Source organism: Onychostruthus taczanowskii, unplaced genomic scaffold, assembly GCF_017590055.1.
Source record: "Onychostruthus taczanowskii isolate IOZ18803 unplaced genomic scaffold, ASM1759005v1 scaffold25, whole genome shotgun sequence".
In the NCBI taxonomy this organism is placed as follows: domain Eukaryota; kingdom Metazoa; phylum Chordata; class Aves; order Passeriformes; family Passeridae; genus Onychostruthus; species Onychostruthus taczanowskii.
Genome location: NW_024499796.1, coordinates 9,212,506 through 9,237,676, shown reverse-complemented (window position 1 = coordinate 9,237,676; position 25,171 = coordinate 9,212,506). Strand labels below are relative to the sequence as shown.

General features: G+C 46.0%; 1 protein-coding gene across 6 annotated transcripts in view; it reads right to left on the bottom strand.

Annotated features, from left to right (window-relative positions):
- LOC121337134 (DAB2 interacting protein) overlaps window positions 1-25,171 on the bottom strand; it is a 158,563-nt gene that overhangs the window by 124,712 nt on the left and 8,680 nt on the right. For 3 of the 6 annotated variants that reach the window (XM_041407002.1, XM_041407006.1, XM_041407004.1), the window contains exon 1: window positions 642-1,071. The exons of 2 other annotated variants lie outside the window; for them this stretch is intronic. In XM_041407002.1, the coding sequence (XP_041262936.1) occupies window positions 642-804 (163 nt within the window). In that variant the 5' untranslated portion in view covers window positions 805-1,071. Of the gene's footprint in view, window positions 1-641; window positions 1,072-25,171 lie in introns of those variants that run through there. One more of the 6 variants, XM_041407003.1, reaches the window with a different exon arrangement.

Genomic DNA, 25,171 nt, shown 5'->3' with positions numbered 1-25,171 from the left:
TCAATAGGAAAACACTCACATACTCCCACTTTTTGGCTGCTTTAACGACAGGGAAAAGAACCAATAAACAGTTATTTCACAGTAGAAGAAAGAGAAAGGCAGAACAGCTTGTTTTAAAAATGCAACTGGGTCAGTTGCTGCCTCCAGTAGAAGGAATGGGCTGCCTGTGCCCTACAGAAACATCCCTCAGTGGACCTCCCTCCTGCTGATGAGGACAAATAAGGCCTTTTAGAACAGGATTTTTAAAAGTGCAAAGTGATTTGGGGCTTCAAGTCCCACAGGTTTCTGCAATGCCTCAGGAGCACAATCTTCAGGCTCTTTGGAAAATCCTACCCCTAAACTGCTCTCAGCTTTGTCATCTCAACCCCCTGGTGACACTCGGCTCGAGAAGAACAAGAAGTTCCAGCCATACACCTCTGCAGAGACACCACCTCCAAAGCACGGCTCTCCAAAGCTCTGCAAGCATCACTGAGGCCTCCAAACACCTCGGGGAAGCAGCATCTCGTTCCCTCCATGGCACAAACCGCAGAGTTAGCTGCAAAGCCGGGCTTAGCGGCAGCACACGGGGCTCAGAGCAGCCAGGCTGGCCCCAGTCCCTCGCACACTGACCTGGTGCAGAGCCCCTCCTCATCCTCACCTACCTAGGGCAGCGGGCTGAGCGCGGCAAGGAAAGAGCTCGCAATTACCCCGGCTAAGCCTGTTCCGGCTGCGGGATCTGCTTCGCTGTCTCTGCAGTCGCGACCTCCGGAGCAGTCGGTAGTAGTAGGACGGTCTCCCAGAACTTTTCCTGCTGTTCATGGACATTTTTTGGGTCTATTTTACACACGCGCGCGCATGCAGGCACAGGTTCGCTCTCCCCTCTGGTGCAGGAGCAAAAGAGTTCCCAGCGTTTTAATGAACTGGAGGGTGGTTCTTTGGAGGGGAAAGGGAGAGGGGGGAAGAGGAACTCTTCACTTGACACATTTAAAAGGAAAAACAACAAGAAGAAAACGTAAAAGAGAGAGAGAGAGGGGGAAAAAGGCAGGCGGCACCGGAGTGCATGTCTCAGCCGAGGGAGGACTCCAAGCGAGCAAGATAAACTGTGCTAACAACTCCTGCCCCCAAAAAGATAAGGCTGCTGGAGTAGGAATAGGAAGCCAGAGTTGGCCTGGGCTCCTGAAACGTGAAGCATAGGCTGGAGGAAATCCTGGACTGGATCCTGTCCGCAGACAGCAGCATCTGATCAAAGTGTCCTGGAAGGATTCGCAGCTGCCCCGGCTCCGGCCGCTCCGCCCGCCCCGAGCAGCGGCCCCGAGCGCTCATCTGCTGCAGGAGGGATCGGGAAAGCTGCGCCGGGAAAGGGGGTAATGATTTCCTAGCCATGGGACACATGTTAATAATCATCATGGAGCAAAAGCCCCGGAAAATAAAGTGAAATTTGAGAGGGGAAAACTTTAATTAGAAGTTGAATGAACAGAGCTCCAGACTCCCCTGGAGGCCCATTTCCTTTCAACATTCAAACTGAGTTATAGCACATCCCACAAATTAGAGAAAGGCCCTATTTACCATTTGGGTCCTGATGGCAGCAAAGATTCTGCCTCCGGCTCATATTGCTCCATAAAATTACATTTCAATGGGCAGAATTAACACTTTAAGCCATGGAAGAAAATACAATATATATATAACAGATAGAAGATTTCACTCCACCTTTACTGTTTCAAAAGGTCAGAAGTGAATTGTCCAGAATCCTGCACCTAAGCTCCTTCCTTTGATGGCACAAAAATGACTCTGAAGGAAGTGACAGAAAACATTTCAGAGACCCAGAATGGTGGCCAAGAACTGAATGCGTGGCTGCTGCTTCTCCCAGGCTGGCAGGTAACAGAGAAACCTCATCCGAGTGGGATGAGCTGCAAAACAACATCTGCACAATAACTCTGTGTTGTGTCCTCAGTTGTCGTTTTTCCCAGACTTTTGTGCAAATTTATCTTTGTGGTGTCTTATGACCAGACACGGCTTGGCAGTGGATGAGCCCCGTTCCCCCGGAGCAGGAGCTTCAGCAGGAGCTGGAAAGCTTCCCTGGATTATCCTGTCTTGTAGCTCCAGTAACAAGAGGCAGAAACTGTTCCAATTCAGCAGCTGCACCGGGACAGGATCCTTTCCCCAGCACCAACCATCCTCCCCGATTTTAGGGTTTCACACATTTCCACAGCCATGGAAAACACCAGAATTCTACACAAGCACGGCTTGTGTAGAATAGAATTCTAGAAGAGAATTCTACACAATTCTATTCCCACCGAGAAGTAAACCCGCGCTGTGTGCCAGCCGAGAAAGGCCCTTCCAGGAGGAAACCCAAGGCTCGCTCTTCCCTGAAGTCCATGCCTGGTTTTGAGGCCACACGTGAGGAATTCGGCGCCAGCTTTCAGGCAGTGCAGGAATGAGCACTCGGGAGGGCAGCGACAAGTTCAGGTCAAGGAGGCAGATCCCAGCTGGACAGCGGGGGCTCCCTGGCCCGGGAGGGGGACATGGCTCCAGCAGCACCGCACCCCGCAGCACCACGGAAAAGCCTTCACTGCTCATCTGCCCTCCTCCTCCTCTCAGCCAGAATCAGCTTCTTTTTCATATTTGGGTACATGAAAAAATAAAAATACAGGGACTAAGTGTTTTCCAGATGAGCAGAGACTCGTCCTGTGCAGCTGATTCAATTCTCAAAAGGAGGTGAGAACATCCAGAACACAGTGATGGGAAAGGCTGAAAATACTGAGGTTTGGTTAAAGATTTGCTGCAGACGAGAACCCAAATATTCATGTGTCTCTCTGCAATTCTGTGTCATAATAACTGGGATGAAAGCTCTGAAGAGAGTCTTTCACAATTATGCTTTTATCACTAGAAATATCTTTAAAACGGCCTATCCAATTTACTTTTGTCATTCCCAATGGGGAAAAAAAAAAAGGCACTGATGGAAATGAAAGTTTAAAGAAAACCGTTTTAAAAGCTCACCCAAATTTAGATGATCTGAAAGGGGAAGGTTTGATTTTGGAGCCAGGTGACTCACGCTCAGAGCTCTGGGGATGCGGCAGAGGCGGCTGCTGGGGATCTCCTCAAGCTCTGAGGGAATGCGAGGTGGGAACGCTCGGGGATTTTTATTTTTAATCAGACAGGTACCTTCAGAAACACTCACACAGGTGACCATGAAGCAGGAGAGGTTAATGAGGAACTATAAACTATATATATGACAAGAGAAAGCAGCCCTGTATAAAAGCATAAATAAATGGTTGGGAGTTGTGTTCCAGTTTCGCCAGCTTGGCTCTGTCTTTCTCAGTTAACATTTTTAAAGGATTTAACTTCAGATGCTACAGAGCAGCAGGCAAGAAAATGAACAACCCACCTGGGGGGGGATGTGACTGGGCTGGACCTTTCCAATTAATCCAACACTGCTTTGTTTTCTTCTTTCTCTACTACTTTTTTCTCTTTTTGAAAGCCACACCCTGCCACAAATGTTCTGTGTACAGCAGAATCTGCCACTCACAAATGGGGGATTATGAACTGCTCAGGAGGAAAGCTGACAGCATTAAATCTCTGTCTCTAAAATAACACATCCCAGGCTGGCTGCTCCCTCCAAAAGGCAGCTGGATGAGCTCAGTCACAGAGTTCTGCTGGATCTTTCAGGAAAGAGCAATTGGAGATATATGTAGCAGTGATTTTTGGGGTGTTAACTCCTCCTGCCCAGCGCTGAACACAAACCTAACCCATGGAATGAAATATAATTACATGCCAAACTTAAAAATACCCAGTCTGAGGCACTGCTGGGCTTAGGCAGAGAACTCAGCACCCAGGGCTGATCTGGGTGTCACCCACTGCTGTCACCTTGTCCTTAAACCTTCTTAAATCCAGAGCCCTCAGAATTTATAGCAAGGAACTTGAATTCCTTATTTTGGAGGTGAAAGTTTCTGTGCTCTGTCAGTGGGGTCCAGTCATCCCCAAAACCCTGATCTGGACAGGTCTGAGGATGCCCTGACTTGTTCACACACAGAATTCATGGCTCTGAGTCCAGACTGCCTCTGAGACAGCAACAGCAGCCTCAGGGATTTCATTTCAGTTTCCCAGACTTCTTTCATAAAGAAGTGAACTGCAGTTTTCAAAATTTAAACTTAACAAACAACAAAAAAAACCACCAAAACTTTAACTAACCAAACAACAACAAGTTTTGGCTTGGCTGGCAGAGAGGAGTGGTGGGTATCAGCTTAATTTCTAATTTGCATTAGGCCAATGAACTGCAACCCCAATTTCCCTGTCACATGCAACCCCTCTGTCCCTGAAGAACAGTCATATTCCTCCTAAAGTCGGAGGGAAAAGGAGGAAGGGAAAATCTGTACAAAATATCTCCTATACAACCCAAGAGAAACAGTGTTTCTGTCATCTGTCAGTGCCCCCAGACACTCTCGGTGTCTGAGTTTGCTCAGAGCCCATTCCAGACTCCAGCCCAGAGCACTCTGGAAGATTTCCAGGGATACATCAGCTCACAAGCAGAGCAGGGAGGAAGGTAATTTCCTTTGTGTGAGGATAACTTAACTTCCAATTCAGTTGTACCCACAAAAAAAATCTTAAGTGACTTATTTGTTTGAAGACTTATAAAAGAAAGTTTCATACACACAATTAAAGTAAACTAGTTTTGTTTAGCATTTTAATGGCACATGATGATTATTTTAAGAGCACACATAGGCAAAGTAGTTCACTTACCACCTGAAATAGAATGCAGCAGCTTCTTGAGAGCCTTGCAAAAACAAAATGGTTTATAGACTGGGGATCAAAGTAAGAATGAGCATTTACTTTAAATTTAGGCAGAGAATTCACTGCTCTTCATTTACTGAATGTGTCATAGCTACCACAACACTGTGGATTACTCTTGCTGAGTATGTGGGGATGAAATCCAAATGTAAATGAAAAGCAGTCGCTACACACATTATAGATATTTAATGATATTAATGAGCAGAAAAAGCAGTGCCATATGAAACAGCAAGAGGAAGAATGTACATGTGAATAATGAAATATTAAATAGGTGTTCAGGTGGTCTCCTGGAAGTTAAACCAGGACACGAATTCTTTCAGCACCACTGCTCCCTCCATGCAGACTGTGCCTGTTGTTTACTCTCATCATGGTCATTATACACTACATACATGTGAATAATGAAATATTAAATAGGTGTTCAGGTGGTCTCCTGGAAGTTAAACCAGGACACGAATTCTTTCAGCACCACTGCTCCCTCCGTGCAGACCTGTTGTTTACTCTCATTATGGTCATTATACACTACGGCAGGGCCAGGGATGCAAAGGAGGATCAATGTCCCATTGTCTGGGGAGCTGCATCACCACCAATTAAGAGCTGACTCCTCTGCATGGCACTCCTGAGCTAAGGAAGAGCAGAGTATTGCACACCCTGCAATAATGAAGCTCCCAAGCCCATTCCATGAGTGGAGAAGTGAAGCTCTGAGTGCTTTGCTCAGCATCACGTGCTGGGGCAGAGTCAGACAGAACCCTGCACCCTTATCCTTGCCCAAAGAGTAAACGGAGCTTCCCCACTCCTGAGACAACTCCCTCAGGATGAAGAAGTATTAAACATAATGATCTTTTCTTCCTACATCATCTTTTGTCCACCAGAGCACAGACACTTCTGCATATTTGCTTCTGCAAATACTTGCTCAGTTGAATGTACTTAAAACACATAAACTCAGGTAAAAAGAAAAAATCCAAGGAATGTGACCAATATTAAGTGGGGAAGTCAGTTATTTGCTTCTAATAAATAATGTCCTGACTTTCTTTAAGAAAGAGCCATAATGTATTTTTTTAAATGTGAATCAAAGAATTTCTCAGATATCACTATCTGAAAAGGAAGGGAAACGACACCTCCAACTCCCAACGAGCTGAGTTTTGGATCACATTTAAATTTCTGCAGCTCCTTGGTGGTGGGAATTCCCAAGAGGCTGGCTCCAAAGAGGCCAACCTGTTACCCCAGTGCTGTGTGTGACACGGGGGCAGCAGAGGGAAGGGTCTGTGGGCCAGGCAGGGCACGGGGGGCCAGGAGAGCCGGCGTGTCTGAGAACCCCGGAGACATTTCCTGCACCCACCGTGAACTCCGGGAACGGGGGAGAAGCACCGAGCCTGACTCAGAGCACGGCACATTTCCTGCCCACTTCCCAGCAGAACAATGGAGCTAAAGAACATCAGCTTCTCCCATCAGCTGGGGGAGACCACAACAAAATCACTTCGCTTGCTCTGCTGACACACAGCACCCCACTCAGGTACACTGGTTTATGACCTGACTGCTAATGATGCTAATAAAATTCACAAAGTCAAAATCCATCTAAGGACTTGTGCTAAATTTCCACAGACCTAACGAAGCAATTAAACACATGGAGTCCAATGCAATGGGAGAAGAAACTTCTACCAGAAGCAAACATCCTGTGCCTCAGAGCAGCCTGCTCCTTTCAACAGGAGGAAAAACCCAGGAGTGTGAAGTCTCCACTGTACAGCAAAAATTCCCAACTAAAAAGAAAAATCTTGTACAAATCCCTAAATCAAACAAAGCCCCTCAGACGTAACTGGGAGCTGCACAACACTTCCCAGCACTGCGTCTTCCACGCTGAGCTGCTGGCAGGAAATATTTGTTTAAGCAGGACTAGTCTTCCCAAATATCCCTCATTACTAAAATAAAATGTTAGCAGTGATTCATGGAGTGATTAACAGAGTAACTTCAACTCTGGGTTTCCCAGGATCCCCCCTTTCCTTCTCCAAGACAAAACTGGGGCAGTTCTGTGCTGTGATCCTGGAGGGGCTCGAAAGCAACCTCAAAATCTCACCTGGTCTGACCTTCAGTGGGAAGGGAGCCCAGACAATGATCTTTACTTTCCCATCTGCACAGTTAAATAAACAAAACCCACATCACCTCTAGGTTAGGAATCTAATTATTAGATGTAATAACAAATTACTGTAATAAACTACAAAATCCTCATTGACCCTGAACAAAATATTCATATAACAAAAGAAATTAACTCCTAAAAAATATTTTTACTTTGTATTTCAACAGTAAACTTGCTGTTGCGTTGCTGCAGGGAAGGAGTTGATAAAAGTCTGGCATCACTGCCTTTCTGTGCCAGATTTATGGGTTATTATTAGCAGAAGGCTCAGCTATCTATCCTGAGTTCTGTTACAGTGGCTTTCCAATGTGGCGTGCTAAAAGGTCAGAGAAGAAACCATGAACCTTTCAGAAAGCTCCTGCAGGGCATCACTCTCCTTGCCTGCGTGGAAGCTGAGGCTGTTCTGACCCAGGTGGGGAGAAGAGAAGCTTTTCCAGGTGCTGCAGAGCCCAGGAACTCCTGTGCACACAGAGAACTCCTCCAGTGTCAGGAGTGCCCTGGGCTGCAGGGATGAGCCCCCTTTCCTTCCCTTCCCTTCCCTTCCCTTCCCTTCCCTTCCCTTCCCTTCCCTTCCCCTCCCCTCCCGATGCCATCTGGACACCTGAGGCTCCCCCTCAGCAAGAATCAGCTCTTGGGGTGTTTAATCTCATGGCAACATCCACTGACAGCAGCATCTCTGCTGGCAAGTGAAATGAAAGATTAACTTGATTACACATGCTATGTAAAACTTATTTCCTGATTAATTAATAGATTAGGCACTTCCAATTCATGTTTAAATGCCTGATAATGATCTCACGCTCATATAACAAATCACTGATTTATATACACACAATCTAAACTTCATTTTTCATGTGACAGATTATTTTCTTCCTTTCCTTGCCACATAATTTGCAAACTCCACTGCAAATATAGTTGCTCGTTTCACTTGCTTTTTGGCATCAGATGACTCATCCAAGGAATATTTTGGCAAGAATGATCTTTAGCCATCTTCCTTATCAGGCTGACATGACAGAGTAGCACAGAAAACATCCTCTGTTTTAAAAGAATTCCCTGTTAAAAAGTTGAAAAATGAAAATGTAGCTATTGTTTTTAAAGAGGGCTTTACAAAAGTGACTGGAAATCCTGCAATCAGTTTTTAAATACCATTGTGAGGGTGGTTTATTTAAATTTACGTTTTTCCTTCTGGCACAACAACACAGGGCTGCCCTGAGAGATGTTATTGTCCAAGAGCAGCTGATTGCAAAATGTGGAGAGCCTCCTTCAAACAACAGAAATATGAAAAACACTCCAAGAGCAAAGCATGGGCTGGATGTTTTGAAGTGTGGAAGCTCAGGATGACAGAGTAGCACAGAAAACATCCTCTGTTTTAAAAGAATTCCCTGTTAAAAAGTTGAAAAATGAAAATGTAGCTATTGTTTTTAAAGAGGGCTTTACAAAAGTGACTGGAAATCCTGCAATCAGTTTTTAAATACCATTGTGAGGGTGGTTTATTTAAATTTACGTTTTTCCTTCTGGCACAACAACACAGGGCTGCCCTGAGAGATGTTATTGTCCAAGAGCAGCTGATTGCAAAATGTGGAGAGCCTCCTTCAAACAACAGAAATATGAAAAACACTCCAAGAGCAAAGCATGGGCTGGGATGTTTTGAAGTGTTGAAGCACCAACACCTCCAGTGCCTGAGCTCTCGTGAGCCAGGATCCAGCACTGGGAATTCTCACCCTGCTGGGTCCTCACCAGCCCTGAACAGGGAACTGGCTGATGATCTCATAAAGGATGCTCCAAATAAAAATAACAGAAAATATCTAGCAAGGCACATAGTGACCAATAATGCTCCTCTATTGCAGCATCAGCTCAAATTGGTTTTTTCTGCTTCTCTTCCTACTTTTTTTGTACAGATTTTCCACTCACAAGTGTATGGAGTCTGTATGTTCCCATTCCACTAACACCCCTGTTATATTTTTAGAGAGAAAAAGCTACTAAAAACCACTCTTCCTACTGAATTTAGATCCTTTATTCTTCTAATATACTAATTTTTCCTGGATTAACAAGTCTAACATGACATCCACATGGCAGCAGCCTTGGACGAGCTGGCTTGCAGGGTCTGTACAATTCATTGATCAAAACTCCACACTGATGCAAAGAAGCAAAGTTTGTCTGTTTGGTGTTTTATCTAGGACAGCTGGGTGGCCTCAAAGTGATTTTGGGAGGAGACACAAAGAGCAGCTTCTTATTGCTACAGCTCATGCTTGGTGATGAATGGCATTGCAGGAATCATCCTCCCATGTCCTTTTTCTCCACCCTAAAACAGAGCTTGGTTCCTGACCCTCCAAACAGGGACATCTGAGGTGAACTCTGTGAAAAGAGAACACCATCAGGCAGGGCAGAGCACTCCCAGCGCTGGGGATGGGGCATCACATGCACCGTGCACACATTCCTTGGGTTTTCACCAGGGAAGAAAATGCAAACACCTGCTGGAACTCCGAATGCAGCATTTCAAAACAAATGCTATAAAGAACGAGGAGTTCAGTGGCACTTTGATACAGAACACCAGTGAGTGTGCAGCCCCTAAACAATGCACAGGTATCCCTACATTGATCTGGATCTATTTCTAGAGCTATTTATCTCAGGGCAGCAACGGCTCCTCTGCACTGCACAGCTCCCACCAGGATGCAGCCTCACAGCTCAAACTACACAGTCAGTCTTTGCTAATCTTGGCCTAACTCAAAACTCTACTTATCTTTTCCTTTCTAAATCATCCCCAGGACAAGACTAGAATCTCTTTTGAAATGTAAAGGTTCTGTAATAAAATTTAGAAGGCACATATGGTACAAATATCAAGCGTGAACATCTCTTCCCATCTTGTACGTTTCAAAGCCTGTGCAAACAGCACTTTTCCCTGGTTTTGATCATGCAGCCAAAATGAGTCATCTGTGAACAATTATGGCTCTGGCAGGGGCCTGACTGTTGGAGAATGAAAGGAAACACTTTATTATTGAAATGATCAGTATGCCAAGCTGAGAGGCGACTGCAGAGAATGTTAAGAGTCCTTTATGCTCCTTCAGCCAGCAAAATTGAAAGCAGAGGATGCAGCACTCCCCTCTCGGACACCTGGGAACACCCGAGTTGAGAATGGGCAATGCAAAGCACGAGGAAGTGAGAGCTGTGGAGATGAGCAAGGGAATGCATGGCAGGAAAAGAAACACAACCTTAAAGCAGGAGGCCTGGCTTAAAAAAGTGTTGGTTATTCCTGGCTTAGTTCTCCCAGGGGAGTTGTGAACGTATTAAAGGAACACACAGTCAGAGGCCTCTGTGCTGAAATCTGAAACTATTAAAGGACATTTGTTGAGAGTTTGGGACTGGCTGAGTTTAGCAGGCTCTTCTGAAAGGGGATGAATGGAATTCCCCTCGAGGAGAAAAAATAGCAACCAAACAATTTAGTAGGAACACGGATCTCCCTATGTGCAGCCATTTCAGCAGTGATGCTGCTGTGTCTGGGTTTGCTGCCAGCAGGGACTAGGTAGGATCCCCTGGAATTCCAAGGGGAACTGGGGAACTAAGCTGCTTGCTGAAAGCTTGGCAGGGCCAGGGAGTTGGGCAGGATATTGGTTTGATGGACTTGGCAAATGAGACAAGCAGGAGATGATTTTAAAACTGGACTATGAACAAGCAGTGTATGAGCGAGTAATTCCTGTTCTCTTTTCCAGGAGCAGCTTGCAGAGGGAGGGGGAACGCTGTGGTGATCACCACCCAGAGCCTACAGACTATTTAAAGACCATGAGGGTTGACAGGATGACAAGGGAGAGTCATGTACACAGAACTGCTAATGGAAGGTGTAGGGGAGAGATCAGGGAACAATCTGGGAAAAACACATTTTGCACTCTGAAATTCAGGTCCAACTCCCAACAGAAGAGATGCTGGAAGAATTTGAGATCAATACTCTGACAGCAGGACCTCTCAGTCTGAACACCAGCTGACAAATACTTCTTGCTGTTTCTGAAACCCTGAGGTTTGACAGCCTTTGGAACAGATTATCCCTCCATCACCAGGTTTGGGCAGCACGGATCCAAAAGGAAGTGCCCTGGCAGGCCTGGAGCCCAGGCTGGGCTCACAGGCTTTACAGCACATGCAGGCTCACCAGTACCAGGGGATTCGTGCTGGCCAGGCTAAAAGGGAACCTCCCTGTGATCCTGAGCAGGGCAGGGAATCTTTACAGGTGTGGTATTTGTCTTTGCAGGAATCAACCTTGGAAAAGGTCAGATTCTGACTTCTTCAGTCTCACAGAGACCAGGAGCCCCACACTTGCTGTGTCAGGGCAAACACAAGAGACTGCAGATTCCTGTTACTGAGGGGGTTTTGGAGGGTCCTGTTTAGCCCTTTGTACAGAGGCACTTTTGCTCCTAACAGAGCTCATCAAGGCAGGGCTGCAAACTTCCTCCAGATCTCCTCTAAACAAGACAGCCTGGCAAGCAGGGACACACCTGAGGTGGTAAAACACTTAGCAGCAATGCTGAAAACAGACACCAGGAATTGGAATTTCCCAAAATGCTCATTCTTTGCAATTCCAGGAAGTAGCCCATGGTTCCCTTCACACAGTAAGTGGCAATCCTACATGGAAGGTGTCTTGTTTCAGTCAGGAGCAGGCTGGAATGTCATCTTGGCATGATTGGAGTGCTCTTTTTGTTTGGGTCATGTCACTCATAAACTTCCTTCCATAACACACTAAGCTGGGTATAAATCCACATAATACAGGGTATTGTGGAGCCTTTCCCAGCTGCGGCCAGGCTGTGCTTTGCACACATGCATTGTACACCTCTCTGCAATTTGGTTTGACTTTTCTGAGCATTCCTAGGTCACAAACAACCCCTCAGTGTCCATCACTGCGCTGACTATTGCAACAGAAATGAGATAATTTCAATTTAAACCATATAAAACAGAGACAGTGTCAGTGGTCTCAGAAAAACATTTGTTAAACACACTTGGAGGAACCCAGGAGAAGGGAGGGAGCTTTTCCAGCTGAAAATGCCAGAAACGCCAGTGCTGTGTCAGCACATTAAAGCCTGAGGAAAACTGCTCTGTTCTGTTCTGTAAATCCAGCTGCTCACAGGGAATTCCTTCTCAAGGCAGCACCCGGGAAGTGCCCAAGGTGCCAACTCTGCTGTGGCCAGCTCTGGCTCTGAGGCTCCCTCATTTCAGCACTGGCCTGGGCTGTTCCATGGCACGGCTGTACCCAGACAGGGCTTTCACCAGCATGGCTGTCACCAGCAGGGCTGTCCCCCAGCAGGGCTGTCCCCCAGCAGGGCTGTCCCCAGGCAGGGCTGTCGCCAGCAGGGCTGTCCCCCAGCAGGGCTGTCCCCAGGCAGGGCTGTCGCCAGCAGGGCTGTCACCAGCAGGGCTGTACCCCGGCAGGGCTGTCCCCCAGCAGGGCTGTACCCCGGCTGGGCTGTACCCAGGCAGGGCTGTACCCCGGCAGGGCTGTACCCCGGCAGGGCTGTACCCCGGCTGGGCTGTACCACGGCAGGGCTGTACCCCGGCAGGGCTGTACCCCGGCAGGGCTGTACCCCGGCTGGGCTGTCCCCAGGCAGGGCTGTCCCTGCTGGGCTGTACCCCGGCTGGGCTGTCCCCAGGCAGGGCTATCACCAGGCAGGGCTGTCCCCGGCAGGGCTGTCCCCCAGGCAGGGCTGTCCCCCAGGCTGGGCTGTCCCCAAGCAGGGCTGTCCCCGGCAGGGCTGTCCCCCAGGCAGGGCTGTCCCCAGGCAGGGCTGTACCCCGGCAGGGCTGTCCTGGCTGGGCTGTACCCCGGCAGGGCTGTCCCCAGGCAGGGCTGTCCCCAGGCAGGGCTGTCCCCAGGCAGGGCTGTACCCCGGCAGGCCTGTCCCGGCTGGGCTGTCCCTGTCCCGGAGCAGGGCATCGCGGCTCCGCTCGCACGGCTCTGCTGCCGCCCGCCGGCCGGAGGACGCCGGCTCCGCCTGGGATCGCTGCCACATCCCCGGGACGGGGTTAGCGCTCCCTCCCACGAGCGGGCTTCCTCTTAGAAATCCCTTTCTACGGGGATTAGGAAACATGTTCCCTGTTTTTTTCCCTGCCCAAATGCTAAAGAACATGAAAAAGAATAACATCCCTTTTAGTGAAGTTTGTCACTCTAAGCTTCATTACTTCCAGCCTAAAAAACCCCAACAGAATGCACATCCTTGTGTTTGAAATAATAATTAAATAAAGAATAGTCCAGGTGAGACCATGACAAGTCAGCTGAGGAGTAAAGTCAGTGGCAATGCAGCAGAGTTAAACATGTGTAGGTTTTATTTCCAAATAAAACACACACTGAGGAACAGTTCCTAACTCGTGGTGCTGTATCCCAGGTAAGTTCACCCAGATTTCACATACAAAGAGGTCAAGTGGGTTTTTTTGGACTCGCACTGCATTTTCTATTTTGTTCATGAAAAAGGAATCAAGTATATAAGAAGCTGACCAGTCTGAGGGCAAATTAGCAAAACTCTTACACCTTAATTCCAAGAATATGACTGAAGGAAATCTGAACTGCCCAGGTTTCATTGCTTCCATCTGTAGCAGCACACAGGCCTGGGTACGCTCCCAAGCTTTCACCCAAATCACTTCCTGGCCATCACAAAGGTTTTACAGCCCTGCCTGGGAGCCTGCCCAGCTTTCCCAACCTGCTTTTTTCCATGTCATACTAAAAAGCATATGTGGATTTAATAATTACTAATCCAATGACTGCATTACTTTACTGCGTACAACTGAGCTAAACGTGCCAGCATCAAATGATCCCAGAGCCCTGGACAAAAGTGCACGCCTGGAATAGGCCTCTGCTTTCAGAAACACGTGGGATGCAGCCAACAACCACCACGGAACACAGCCTGTGCCCAGGGCAGAGCTCTGACCAGGAATGTGACTCCAGGTGGGAGCTGAGGATCAGAGAGCTGAGGTATGGTGTCCAGCCAGTCTGAGGCACAGCAGCACTTGGAACAGACTTTTTTTTCTTTATGAAAAGGGGTCAGAGAAGCATTGAAGAATGGGAGTTATCGCTGCAGTGCACACCCACACCTTGGTTTGGACACAAGAAGAATCAAGGACCTGCCTGGTGATTTGTGACCATCAGAAGAAGCAGCTTCCCTCCCTCTCGAGCCCACTGTGACATGACAGCCATCCCCAGTGAATTTCCCCCTCTCCCATGGACGAGGCCCCAAGCTGAAGCACACAGAGGATTTTGGTACAGCTGCCTCATCCCAAGCAATGCTGTCACTGCTGCTCCCTGTGCAGTGCTCTGACCCACGGGCCCAGCTTTGCTCTCCAAGTGCCCAGAGCACCTCCAGCCTGTGGGAGGATGACGAAGAACATCCCACCAGGAGCACAGGAGAGGAGGTGGAGGAAGCTCCTGGCTATCTGCCAAGCCTCGCCACTCTGCTTTTTCATTTTTAGTTTCTGCTCTTTGCTGCAAAGTTTCTACTTATGCTCCCGTTTCCATGGCAACTGCATTTCTTGCCTTTCTTCTCTAGCATTAAATTTTTTATTTGATTTCCCTTCTTCCCAAGACATGACTCTCTTTTCCTTTCGTAAAAAGGAATTAAGTGTTGTCTTCTCTTTGGTTGTTGATATTTTTAAAGGAGGTAGGAGACACTTTCACTCAGCCACAGAATCTGTCTAGAACAGCAGCAGAGATTTAATCTCCCAAGGAAGAATGTCAGGGGATTCCCTTGCAGAAAAGCCATCTACTGTAATTATCTTAACAAGGTTATGACATGTAAGAGTTCCAGGTACTGTGGAACCCAACATTTTTAAAAATTGCATGCTCATTTGAGACCAGACCTGGCCATCTTTTCTCTACAACTAAACATTTTAATTTCTTTTTAAAGCATTACTTGTGACTCTTGAGCAGTCTCAGGAGAACAGTTTAATACTGGAAATGCACTAGAAATGAGGTCTTCAGTTGCAGACTGTAGGAGAATTCTAACTTTTCACTGACAATTTTCTCACCTGGCTGGGAGAGAGATGTTGGAGTGAAGCTGAAGGACCCCTCTTTCCCCTGCCATGGTCAATCACCCACAGCAGTGCCCTCACACCCTCACACAAAGCACACAGAGACAAAACCCTCACAACTCACGGAGCTTAAGCTAATTAATTTGTCTTGCACTTGTCATGTTGGGACTGAATCAATCTGACAACCTGAATTCATTTGAGAAGGAAAAAATTTGTCAGAATAGCAAAACTGGATTAGATCTACCAATTTGGTTTTTCCAAGTTTTAGCTTTACCATAAACACAATTTGCATGCTGCAAAGCCCTGAAATAATACAGGTTTTCGTGTCAGTTCACTATGAAAGAGTCTCTCCACATCTAAATTCTCCAGCACATTCAGGCCATAAACTGACCCTCCTGTACAGCTGTAGATTACCAGGTTTCCAGTCTTTATCTCTGCCTGGTGGGATTTCACAGTAAATTCTTTCAGGACTGAATAAACAAAAGCAGCAAAACCACAGCATTTGGCTCATAAGGCAATACAGACAAATCTGTCCATGGGTGCTATCTTGTTTGCAGCACATGTGCACAGATTTACATGTAGGATTGAGGCTTAGTGCTCTGTTTGTTTATATTTTCATTATTCTGTACCCCAAGCATAAGGTAAATGGTATAAAGACTGAACTTGGAACAACTTTAAGAGTGAGCTGATCTTCTCAAATAATTTTATGAATCCAATTTTGCAGTTTTTAAAGATTCTTACTACTCAGAAGAAATAAGGGAAATGGGTCAGAAGTGAGGAGCCCAGTCTACCATACTTGGTTCATGTCTCTCTCCTGCTCTTGAATTCCCTCCTCCAAGGAATATCTAGGTCAGGAATTCACAGGATCTTATAGAAATCTGGCAACGTTCAGTGTGCCTGCCAGCCAAGCTATTTGAATTGTCAGATATTAAATATGTGTGCTAGGATCTGTACTGTAAAATCCCATTACAACTTACACTGTACATGAACTCCCCATGGATTGCCTTCACTGCAGGCCAGGTCCCCCACTTCGAGTCAGGGTCAGGAGGAAAGTTTCAGACATCTGAGCACGGCCTCCCTGCTTTCTTCCCTCGGAGCTCCCAGGATTAGGGATTCAAAGAGCTGCTTTAGCCGTAGTCCCCTAAATCGCAGCCATAATGCGGCTTTTATGTGGCCATGGACAGGCTGCGTGTCTGCACTGTTTCAATTCCCAGAGTGGGGATTGATTCAGGCAGACAGCAGCTTACTCAGCTCTCTCAGCTGCTGTGCTGAGGCGAGAACATCCAGCAGCCCCCTGCTCATCCTGGCTTGATTTAATGATTTGCTGGCCAGACTACAGAGAGCGGCTCAGGAACTCCTACCCAGCGTGCCGTGATTTGTGGGTTGCTCTTGCTCATCTGTAATTGCAACGAGAAATGCTCATCAATCATTGCAGCTCTCCAGCAGAACGTTGGGAGATACAGCAGTGGAGAGCTTTCAACCTGGCCTATCTTTTCGAAAACATTCTAATCCTGCAAATAAAGATCTGGAAGCTGTCCCGGTGCCAGGACGAGAGCAGCTCCTTCCTGATCCCAAGGGGCACAACCATCCCTCAGTGAGAAGAAGCAATATTCCTCCTCTGAGAGCAGGGACAAGAGGAGGCTGGGAATACAATCTGCTAATCTTCATTGCTGCACTCACCAACACCAAACTCTCAAGTCACAAAATCAAAACTTTTTTTTTCCAGCTCTCTTGGAGCCCCTTAAGGCACTGGAAGGGGCTCTAAGATCTTCCTGGAGCCTTTTGTCCAGGCTGAAGAGCCCCAACTCTGTCAGCCTGCCTCCAGAGCAGAGGTTCATCCTTCAGCATTGTCCAGAATGTGAGTGCCCCTCTCACATTCCCTGTGCCTGAGCTACCTGAGCACCATTGCAAATGTTTCCCCTCCTCTGTGAAGCTGAAAATCATCATCACTTAGTCCCCAGTGAGACAAGAGAATCCCCTTGGTAAACCCAAGACTCAGTGGGGATTCCTGGGAGGCTGCACTCCAGATCTCTACAATCCTCATCACCCTCGTTATTGCTCAGTCAGATTTGAAAACTTTTTCCAGCAGCCCTGTGAGCAACACACCTTCCCAAAAATGTCCAGATTCGAACCGCTCACATTCATTTCCTGCAGTCGAACAGAACACAATCTTAACACGATTTATTGAAACAATTAAAATTCAGAAAACAAGCTTCTCTGTGCTCCATAAAGCACAGCAAATTTATTTGCTGCAGTCAGTAAAAGTCTGCTGCCTAAAGCTGTGCAGTAACTCAGCAGGGCCTGGCCAGGGACTGCGGGACCCTCAAAGCTGGCTTGGGATAATCAATTAGAGCTGGGTCTGCACCAGGGCTGCTGCAGGGAGCCCACAGCTCCCAGGCCCTTCCACACCTGGAGAAGCAGAAAAAAGGTTCAGGAAAGAAAAGCCTTGGAGGGTCTGTGTTCAGCTGCCATGCCTACCAGTCCTACCAGTAATTGTGACAAGTTTTGAAGCTGTACATTTATACTATCTAGTATTCCAAGTTCCCTTAACCAAAGACAAAATAGAATGGATTTTTCATCCACCAAATTAAAAAAAAAAACTCCCTAATTTGGAATTATTGGAATCATTACAAACGTGTAAGAAGGCTGCAAGCATTTGGATACACCACACTCAAGCCCCAGTACATACATTTATGCAATGAAATCACCTAATTTGAAACAGATCACCAAAAAGCCAGCTTGCATTTAGCTTGCCTCAAAGAAGAGATGTCACGCTAGAGATTTTCCCAGTTACTTATAAAATAATCAGTTCTTTAAAGTTATCTGGTTTGAGAGGCAATTATTAAATGAATTTAGAATATAATTGCTCTGAACAATGATGAACTTGTATTATACCCTGAGTAAGCACTACAGGCAGGTGATAAATTGCAAAAGTAATGCTACATCAGTTTAACTTCCTGCCGAGTCACCCTGAACTGCTCCAGCCTTGCACAAAATAGCCCCTGCTTTCATTACTAATAAAACACAGAATTAATTACTCAAAATAAAAGAGGTCTTGAAAGTGTGCCCAGACACTGAACCATGCTGGCTTTTGCATTCTTTTTCCCTTTCTTTTTTCTCCTATAAATGAACCTCAAACCCATTCCTAGTTATTTCTTCAAAGCCAGCTGCACCACACGAGGTTTTGTTCCTGGTCTCTTCCATTCCCAAGTGGATGCTCAGGACCTGCACACACATCAGACACTCCAGTCACCATACTCCTCTCAAAATACTTCAACTGATGGCTGACTGCACCATAAATTTCATTTTTCTGACTGGATTATGATAAAAAATAGCTCAGTTTGGAAATCCGCTCAAGCAGTGGAAATATTTTAGACCGGGATCCAAATCTTTCAAATGTCTAGTGCTGGACTGGAATTCTCCAGGGACTTCCAGGCAATTCTGCTCCAGTTTAAACAAGAAGAATTCCTGGCTTGTTATTATTAACAGCTGGAAATCTTTATTTCCCTACTCTCCTGTAAGAAGGATTCCAGCTTCTCCCAGAATCTCACCATTATAGAACATGAAGGTTTAGAGCTGTGCCCGTTTTCATCTCAGCAGTTCTCCAGGAATTTGCTTAAAGATGAAACATCACCCAAAGTTTCCAGGAGATTGTAGCTCCTGTCCCCTTTGTGTCACACCCCCCAGTGCTGACACGAGGCTCTGGCAGTGGGTGACCTGCATCCTCGTCCTCCCTCAAAGCGACCTTGTCACAAACAGCACCAGGAAAAAGCCATAAAACTTCTTTAGAGAAACACAAACACAAGGTTCCCACCAATTCCTAACCAGAGCATTTAAAAGCTCTTGGGCACCCATCCAGCCCTTCTGGCAGCTCTGTGTTCATGGACGAAGAGAACGTGGGAGAAAGAATCCAACCAGCAAAAGGAGCCTGAGCAGCCAAACAGCTGCACAGGGACCCCAGCAGTGCTCTGCAGGCTCACAGCACCAGGAAAAAGCCATAAAACTTCTTTAGAGAAACACAAACACAAGGTTCCCACCAATTCCTAACCAGAGCATTTAAAAGCTCTTGGGCACCCATCCAGCCCTTCTGGCAGCTCTGTGTTCATGGACGAAGAGAACGTGGGAGAAAGAATCCAACCAGCAAAAGGAGCCTGAGTAGCCAAACAGCTGCACAGGGACCCCAGTATGGCTCTGCAGGCTCATTTTGCAGCCCAGCAGTCTCTGCATGTTCATTCTGTAGCCCAGCAGTCTCTGCAGGGCTCATTTTGCAGTTCATTCTGTAGCCCAGCACAGGCTCTGCATGTTCATTCTGTAGCCCAGGACAGGCTCTGCAGGCTCAGGCTCTTTCTGCAGCCCAGCACAGGCTGGGGTCTCACTGTCTGTGGCAATGTCCCTGCCCAGCCTTGGGCACCTCCTCTCACCTGGCTGACCCTGAGCTCCAGTTTTGCCTGAAGAGACAAAACTCTTCCTTCCCAGAGAGCCCAGCTGGGGCTGGACCCTCCAAAGGAGAGGCCTTGGAGGTTTTCTGATTGTCAGAGACAGAGTGGAAGGTACTTCATGGGCTCCAGGGCTCCCCTGCAACACCTCCTGGTGTAAGAACATCCTTTCAAAGTCACTTTTCCAGTTCTCTGAGGCAAAAAGTGACACATAACGAAGGCAGGATTTAGAGCGTGGGCTGAATCTCATGTGAGAAGATTCTGACTGCAGAGGTAAAGTATTGGCTAAATTTTATAATGATGGAGTTAATTTTGTTGCTAAGAAAAGCAAAGGCACGATGAGGACTGGCTCCAGAGATTACACAGTGTGTGGTCTCTGCACTTGAAGAGCTCTGCACAGCACTGATTCATGTTACATCAATTACTTTAACAAAGTTAGATTCAGAATAATATTTATAAAGCTGAGATCCACAGACATTTTTGCAATCACCTGGGTACAATCACCTTATTCACAAAACTGACTATAAATTATGCTAATCAGTGAAACACTCAGAAGATGAAGAGAGGTTTCTTGTGTAATTTTAAATGGATTCCTATTTAAAAAAATTTGGAATATATAAAATTACAGAGTTTCAGTGTGCATTTCTATTTGAATCTCAGATATCAGCAATATAAAGGTTAAAGCACTATGATCAGGACATTTAAAATACATCATTTTTATTTTTATTGTGGGACCCCTTCTATGTCTCCACAATGATTGAATATAATACTGGAAGGCTTTGGTGGACACAGATGTCATCTTAAACACCAATCCTGACCACTCCAGTGAAGCCTAAATGAAATGGTAATTTTGCTCTCAAGACAGTCCTACCTCTGACTCAGTCCCTCTGTTGTATTTTATCATTATCTTAATAATAGACCCTTTCCTTTGTGGTTTTGAGAACATAAAATTAAACAACACAGTGAGATACAGCTTTCTCTTCATGTCCTTTGGGGAGGTAGTTTTAAAAAATATTAAACTTTAGCCTACCTCTAATGTATATTTCAACTAATGGCAAATTCCTGTGCATTATTCAGGTGAGACTGCACCTGCTGAGCAGTTGGTACTCCTTGAAGGTCATCAGCAGTAGAATGACCTTCATAAAGTGTGTGGTTCTTCTGTAAGCCCTGGGATGTCACAGCAGAGGGGCTGACACTCCCAAGGGAGGGTCCTGCCAGGACCAGGAGTGTTCCCTGGTCATGGAGAGCTGCCAGGTGCCTCCTGCAGAGCTGCACCTCCACCTGTCCAACAACACAGGACCTTCTGTGGCTCCTGAGCAGCCAAGGAAGTCGGGAAAGCACAGCCTGGGAGGTCACTGCCTGTGAGTGATTCCCATCTTTCAGCTCAGGCACAAGAGAGGTAACACTGCACATGGTTTTAAACAAATCCCAGGATTTGAGGTGAAGCACAGGAAATCCTGTATTAGGTGTGACATCTGGCAGCCCTTCCTTAGGGCTGGATGCTGGGAAGTGAGGAGGATAAATGGCTCCCTAAAGCCAGGACTGGGCTGTGGGCACAGGCTGCCCTGTTAGCTGGGCCACTGCCCTTCTCCAGGATCAAAGGGAAGTATCCCAGGCCTGCATCCCAGGCCTGTATCCATGCTGCCTGCCTGGTTCACAGAGCACAGCTTCTCCACACTTTTTGCCCAGGTTTCTCTTTACTCAAGCCAGATTTTTCCCCTTCCCCTACTCTGCTCTCTTGTTACTGCTCACAGCTCATCACCAGGCTCAGACACAGGTGACTCTTCACCTGACTTTGTTTGATGGTGTCTCAAGTTCAGATTCCATGGAATTAAAATCCCCAAAAAGAGGTTACAACTTACAGAAGTTATAACTCAAACAAATTGGTCCTTTTGTAGGACTCACACCCTTTGCAGCCCACTCCTGATCCCTGCACTGCAGCCCTAAGGGCTGAAACTATTAAGGAATGTCCTTGTGTGTGGATTCTTCCTCCTTTCCATGAGGTTATTTGCAGCCACATTAAACAGTGCTGCTACTTGGGACACAAAATCCATTAAGAGGAGTGATGTGCTAAAATTAACTACGTATTTGTTTTCTCCTCAGTTTCTATAGAACACGAGGAGAGATGCAGATGGTTAACAGCACTGAGATTATAGTGATAGCTGTAAAATTTGATGACTGTTATCAAAAGCATCGTATGGCTTATGAGAGCAAGTAGCAATTAAAAAAAAAAAATAAAAAAAACCCTTCCAAGCTTACCCTGGACAGGGAACAGGAATAGCAAAGGGGGTTTAAAGCCAGTTTCATACTAAAGGATTTATTAAAAATAAGAAGATTACTACTTCAAACCTTGGCAGACACAGGTTATCTTGAGCAGTTTGGATGTGAATGAAATAGAGGTGCTGTGTAAGAGCCTAAATCACTGACAAAGGGAGATTTAAATCTGGGGTGGGAATTTTACAGCTCAGGAAAGCAAGGCAGGGATCAGCTGCACAGATCTGAGACAAAGGCCAAGCAACTGCTCCAGGATCTCCAACTGGCACTCCAGACACAGCACTCTTTCTCCATGGCTAGAAAAATGCTGTACTGCACCTTGTCACAGGCAGGGAGATGGCTGACAAAATAAGCTGGATCACTCAGTTCCTCCACTTTCAAGCAGAACAAGACTTTGTTCCACCTCTCTGGATGAAATATTAATCCAGCCTGTAAGAGAACGATACCCACAGCCTTCCATCAGAGACCTCTCTGTTCAGACTCCTCTGTGGAGAATTACCTTTGCTCTTTCCCCAGCTGCAAAAGCTCTTGTATTCCTGTTTCCCCCTCCCTCTTCTGAGCTGCCATGACTGGAACTCCAGACTTTCCGAAGTTACAATGATTTATTGAAACCAGTTCTACTCAGTGAGAGCTCTGGCAAGCAGAAGCTGTGCTAATGCACCCAGCAATCCACAGAGCAAGACAAAATCTCCCAAGAACATTTTCAAGTGGTAAAAGAAGAAACAACAAGGGAAGGGTTGGAAGTTTTCAATGTTCCCTGAAACATGGAAGACCATGAACAGAGAAATGAGTATATTTTCTTTTAAGGTGTATATCTGCCCATTCACTGGAGGAAAATCAGGGATTGACTGGTTAGAAATCAGGACAGACAAAAGGACAGGACACACTGTTCCTTGGCTTGGCCTCCAGAGAACACATCCAAAGCATCTGTAAGAGCCATCTCTTAACCCCTGAACATTACAGTGCTCTCAAAATATCCATGTTACATCTACTGGGACAAGTTTTTTACAGTAGGAGAAAGTTTTTTACAATCCATTGGGGAGTATGTTTCTCTGTGTTGGTTTTTAATTTATATTTAATCTCTATCCAACACCAAAATATGTACATATATAATTAGCTTAAAATATTCAAGAACATTTCTTGATGAGGCTTCCATTTGCAAGGAAAATGATGGCAAGAACCAGAACTGAGCTGATTCACTGACAAAGCACCAATATTTTCAAAACAGAGCTTAAAAAAAATCCACCAAGCTGCTCTTAGATGGCTCAAATGCCTGAGACCAAAAAGTCAGGCAGCACTTTCTAAAGGAGCATAAAACAACAGCAATCTCAAAAGGTCTTTTGGACCTTTATGACCAAAAATACTGAAATAAGACACCAATTCTCAAACCTTGACTTTACTTCCAGTCCTTCCACACTGTCCTTAAGCCATTTAATTTCACCTCTGTTACACAGGGCTGCAGAAGGAGCCCTCATCCCAACTGACATTATTCTTTGCCTTCAGTTCTCTGCTCCTAAATTAAAAATTACAATCTCGGAACAAGGGAGCAGGAAATCAGGGTCTGAGCATTCAAAAGCCCCTTAGAAAATTGCCATAAAGCTCTGGCTACACTTTTCCAAGACTAAATTCCCAAGATTTATTGGAGTATCTGCTCCAGTCCTTCTGTACCATTCCAGAATGACATTCTGGGTCAGGGATCTAAGGACAGGCCACCCCAGGGCAGGCTGTCGGCACTTTCCCGTGACAAAAGAGGAGATGTGGACTGAAATTCCTTGAGAGAAAGAAGAAGGACTTCCCAAATTCCCATGAGGAAATTCTAAAACAACCCTCCTTTTGCTGATTTTCACTTCCACAGCTGCTCTGCAAAATGGTTTCACATAGCCTGAACCAGAAACCAGGAACTCTCTGGTCTCCTGTGCTCGCCACTGGATTGTCCCAGTTTTTCTGAAGTCCTTCTCTCCCCACCAATGATCCTCTTCAGTTAAAAAGCTGGGTTCTGTGCTTCATCTAACCTACATGGAGGAAAAATACCAATTTTTTATCTTGATTTTGTTATCTTGATTTTTTAATTGTTGATAGTCTACTGGCAAGCACCAGGAGCGATGACATCATAACAGAAGGCGGCATCTATTCCAAGGAGCTCAGAGCCAGCAAAAATACTCCCAAGATCACAAAAATAGTTCCTATTACATTTTATTCCTTGGCAAAGGACTGTTAGATTATATAAAAGGCAAGGCTAGCACACATACAGGCAGAGAACTTCATGGTAATGGTAGAGCCTCATCGCTCTGGGTCTGCAAACTGGAAACCTCAATTCTAGGTAGGTCAGACTTATCTTAAGCTGAAGTTCACTAGAAATGTCCTGATTTAGACTCCAGGCACTGAGTATGGCAGAAGGAGCTGCATTCTTTGTGAATTAAGTGAGACTGAACTCCCAGAGAAAGTCTGGCAACCAAGTCAGACAAGAGAGTTGTGGTGGAGGAGAAGAGGAAAGGAATCCGTGTGGATTTCTGAAATTAGGCTGTAAATATACAATGATGTTGCATTGCCAGAGTTCCCACTTTAGCAAAATAAAGTGCTTTCTAGGAGTGAAAATGAGAATTCTTCATATTCAAGGAAACAAAAATCCTGGTCTGCTGAAAAACCTGTGCTGAGGTTTTCCAGACTCCAAAAGACATGCCAGGTGGATTGCGCTCTCCACAGCAAAATGACAAATGTCCTCCAGCAATTTATAATTGGGAAGAAGAGCAAAGAAAGGGAAATGGGCAAGGAGGAAGACTGTGGAGCAAGAAGAATGACAAAGGACTAATGGGGAACACAGGAGATGCTGTGCCAGTACAATACCATGAGAAAAACTCCCTGTGTGTGACCATGGACAAGGCTCTTCTAACTCAGCTCCCCTTCAGAAGAAGAGGATAAAAGCAGCACATTTAAGCTGGCATGAAGTTATCTGGATTAGAGAGGGAAAAACACTGGAGCATTGCAGTGCTGATGATGAGAGCAGCACATCAGCCACAGACAGGCAAACAAAAAGTGCTTTGCAGCTACACAGGACACCATTAAAAGGAAATATTGACCAGTGCTAAGTCGTGGAAGGGTTTGGGGGGTTTGGGAGGGATCCAGCAGGAACCCTCTGCAGAAGGGTTATAACCAGGAAACTCTACCCTTGCAAAAATATTTATCACAGTCAGGCCAGTGAACCAAGGATCTGCTGTTGGATGAAGTATGAAAAGCAAAACATAAACACATTTTCCAACCAGCTGGTGTTTGATCTGAGCATGCATATGGACATCCCATGGAACTACAGAGCTCTGATTCCACATCCCATATTCTATTGGTCACCCCTGCCAGTGGCTGAGAGACCTTCTGGAGCCAGGTCTGGAATGGAAGAGATCCCCTGGAGCTCAGCAGTCAGGATTTCATTCCTCATTACAATCATCACCCAGTGGCCCAATGACAGGCTGGGAAATCTGTGACTGACAACATAATTCCAGCAAAACAGACCTAAGTGAGCATTTATTGCTGTTGTTGTTGTTATAATTATCAGTGAATGAGAAACAGCTTTTCTGTCCCCCAAAAT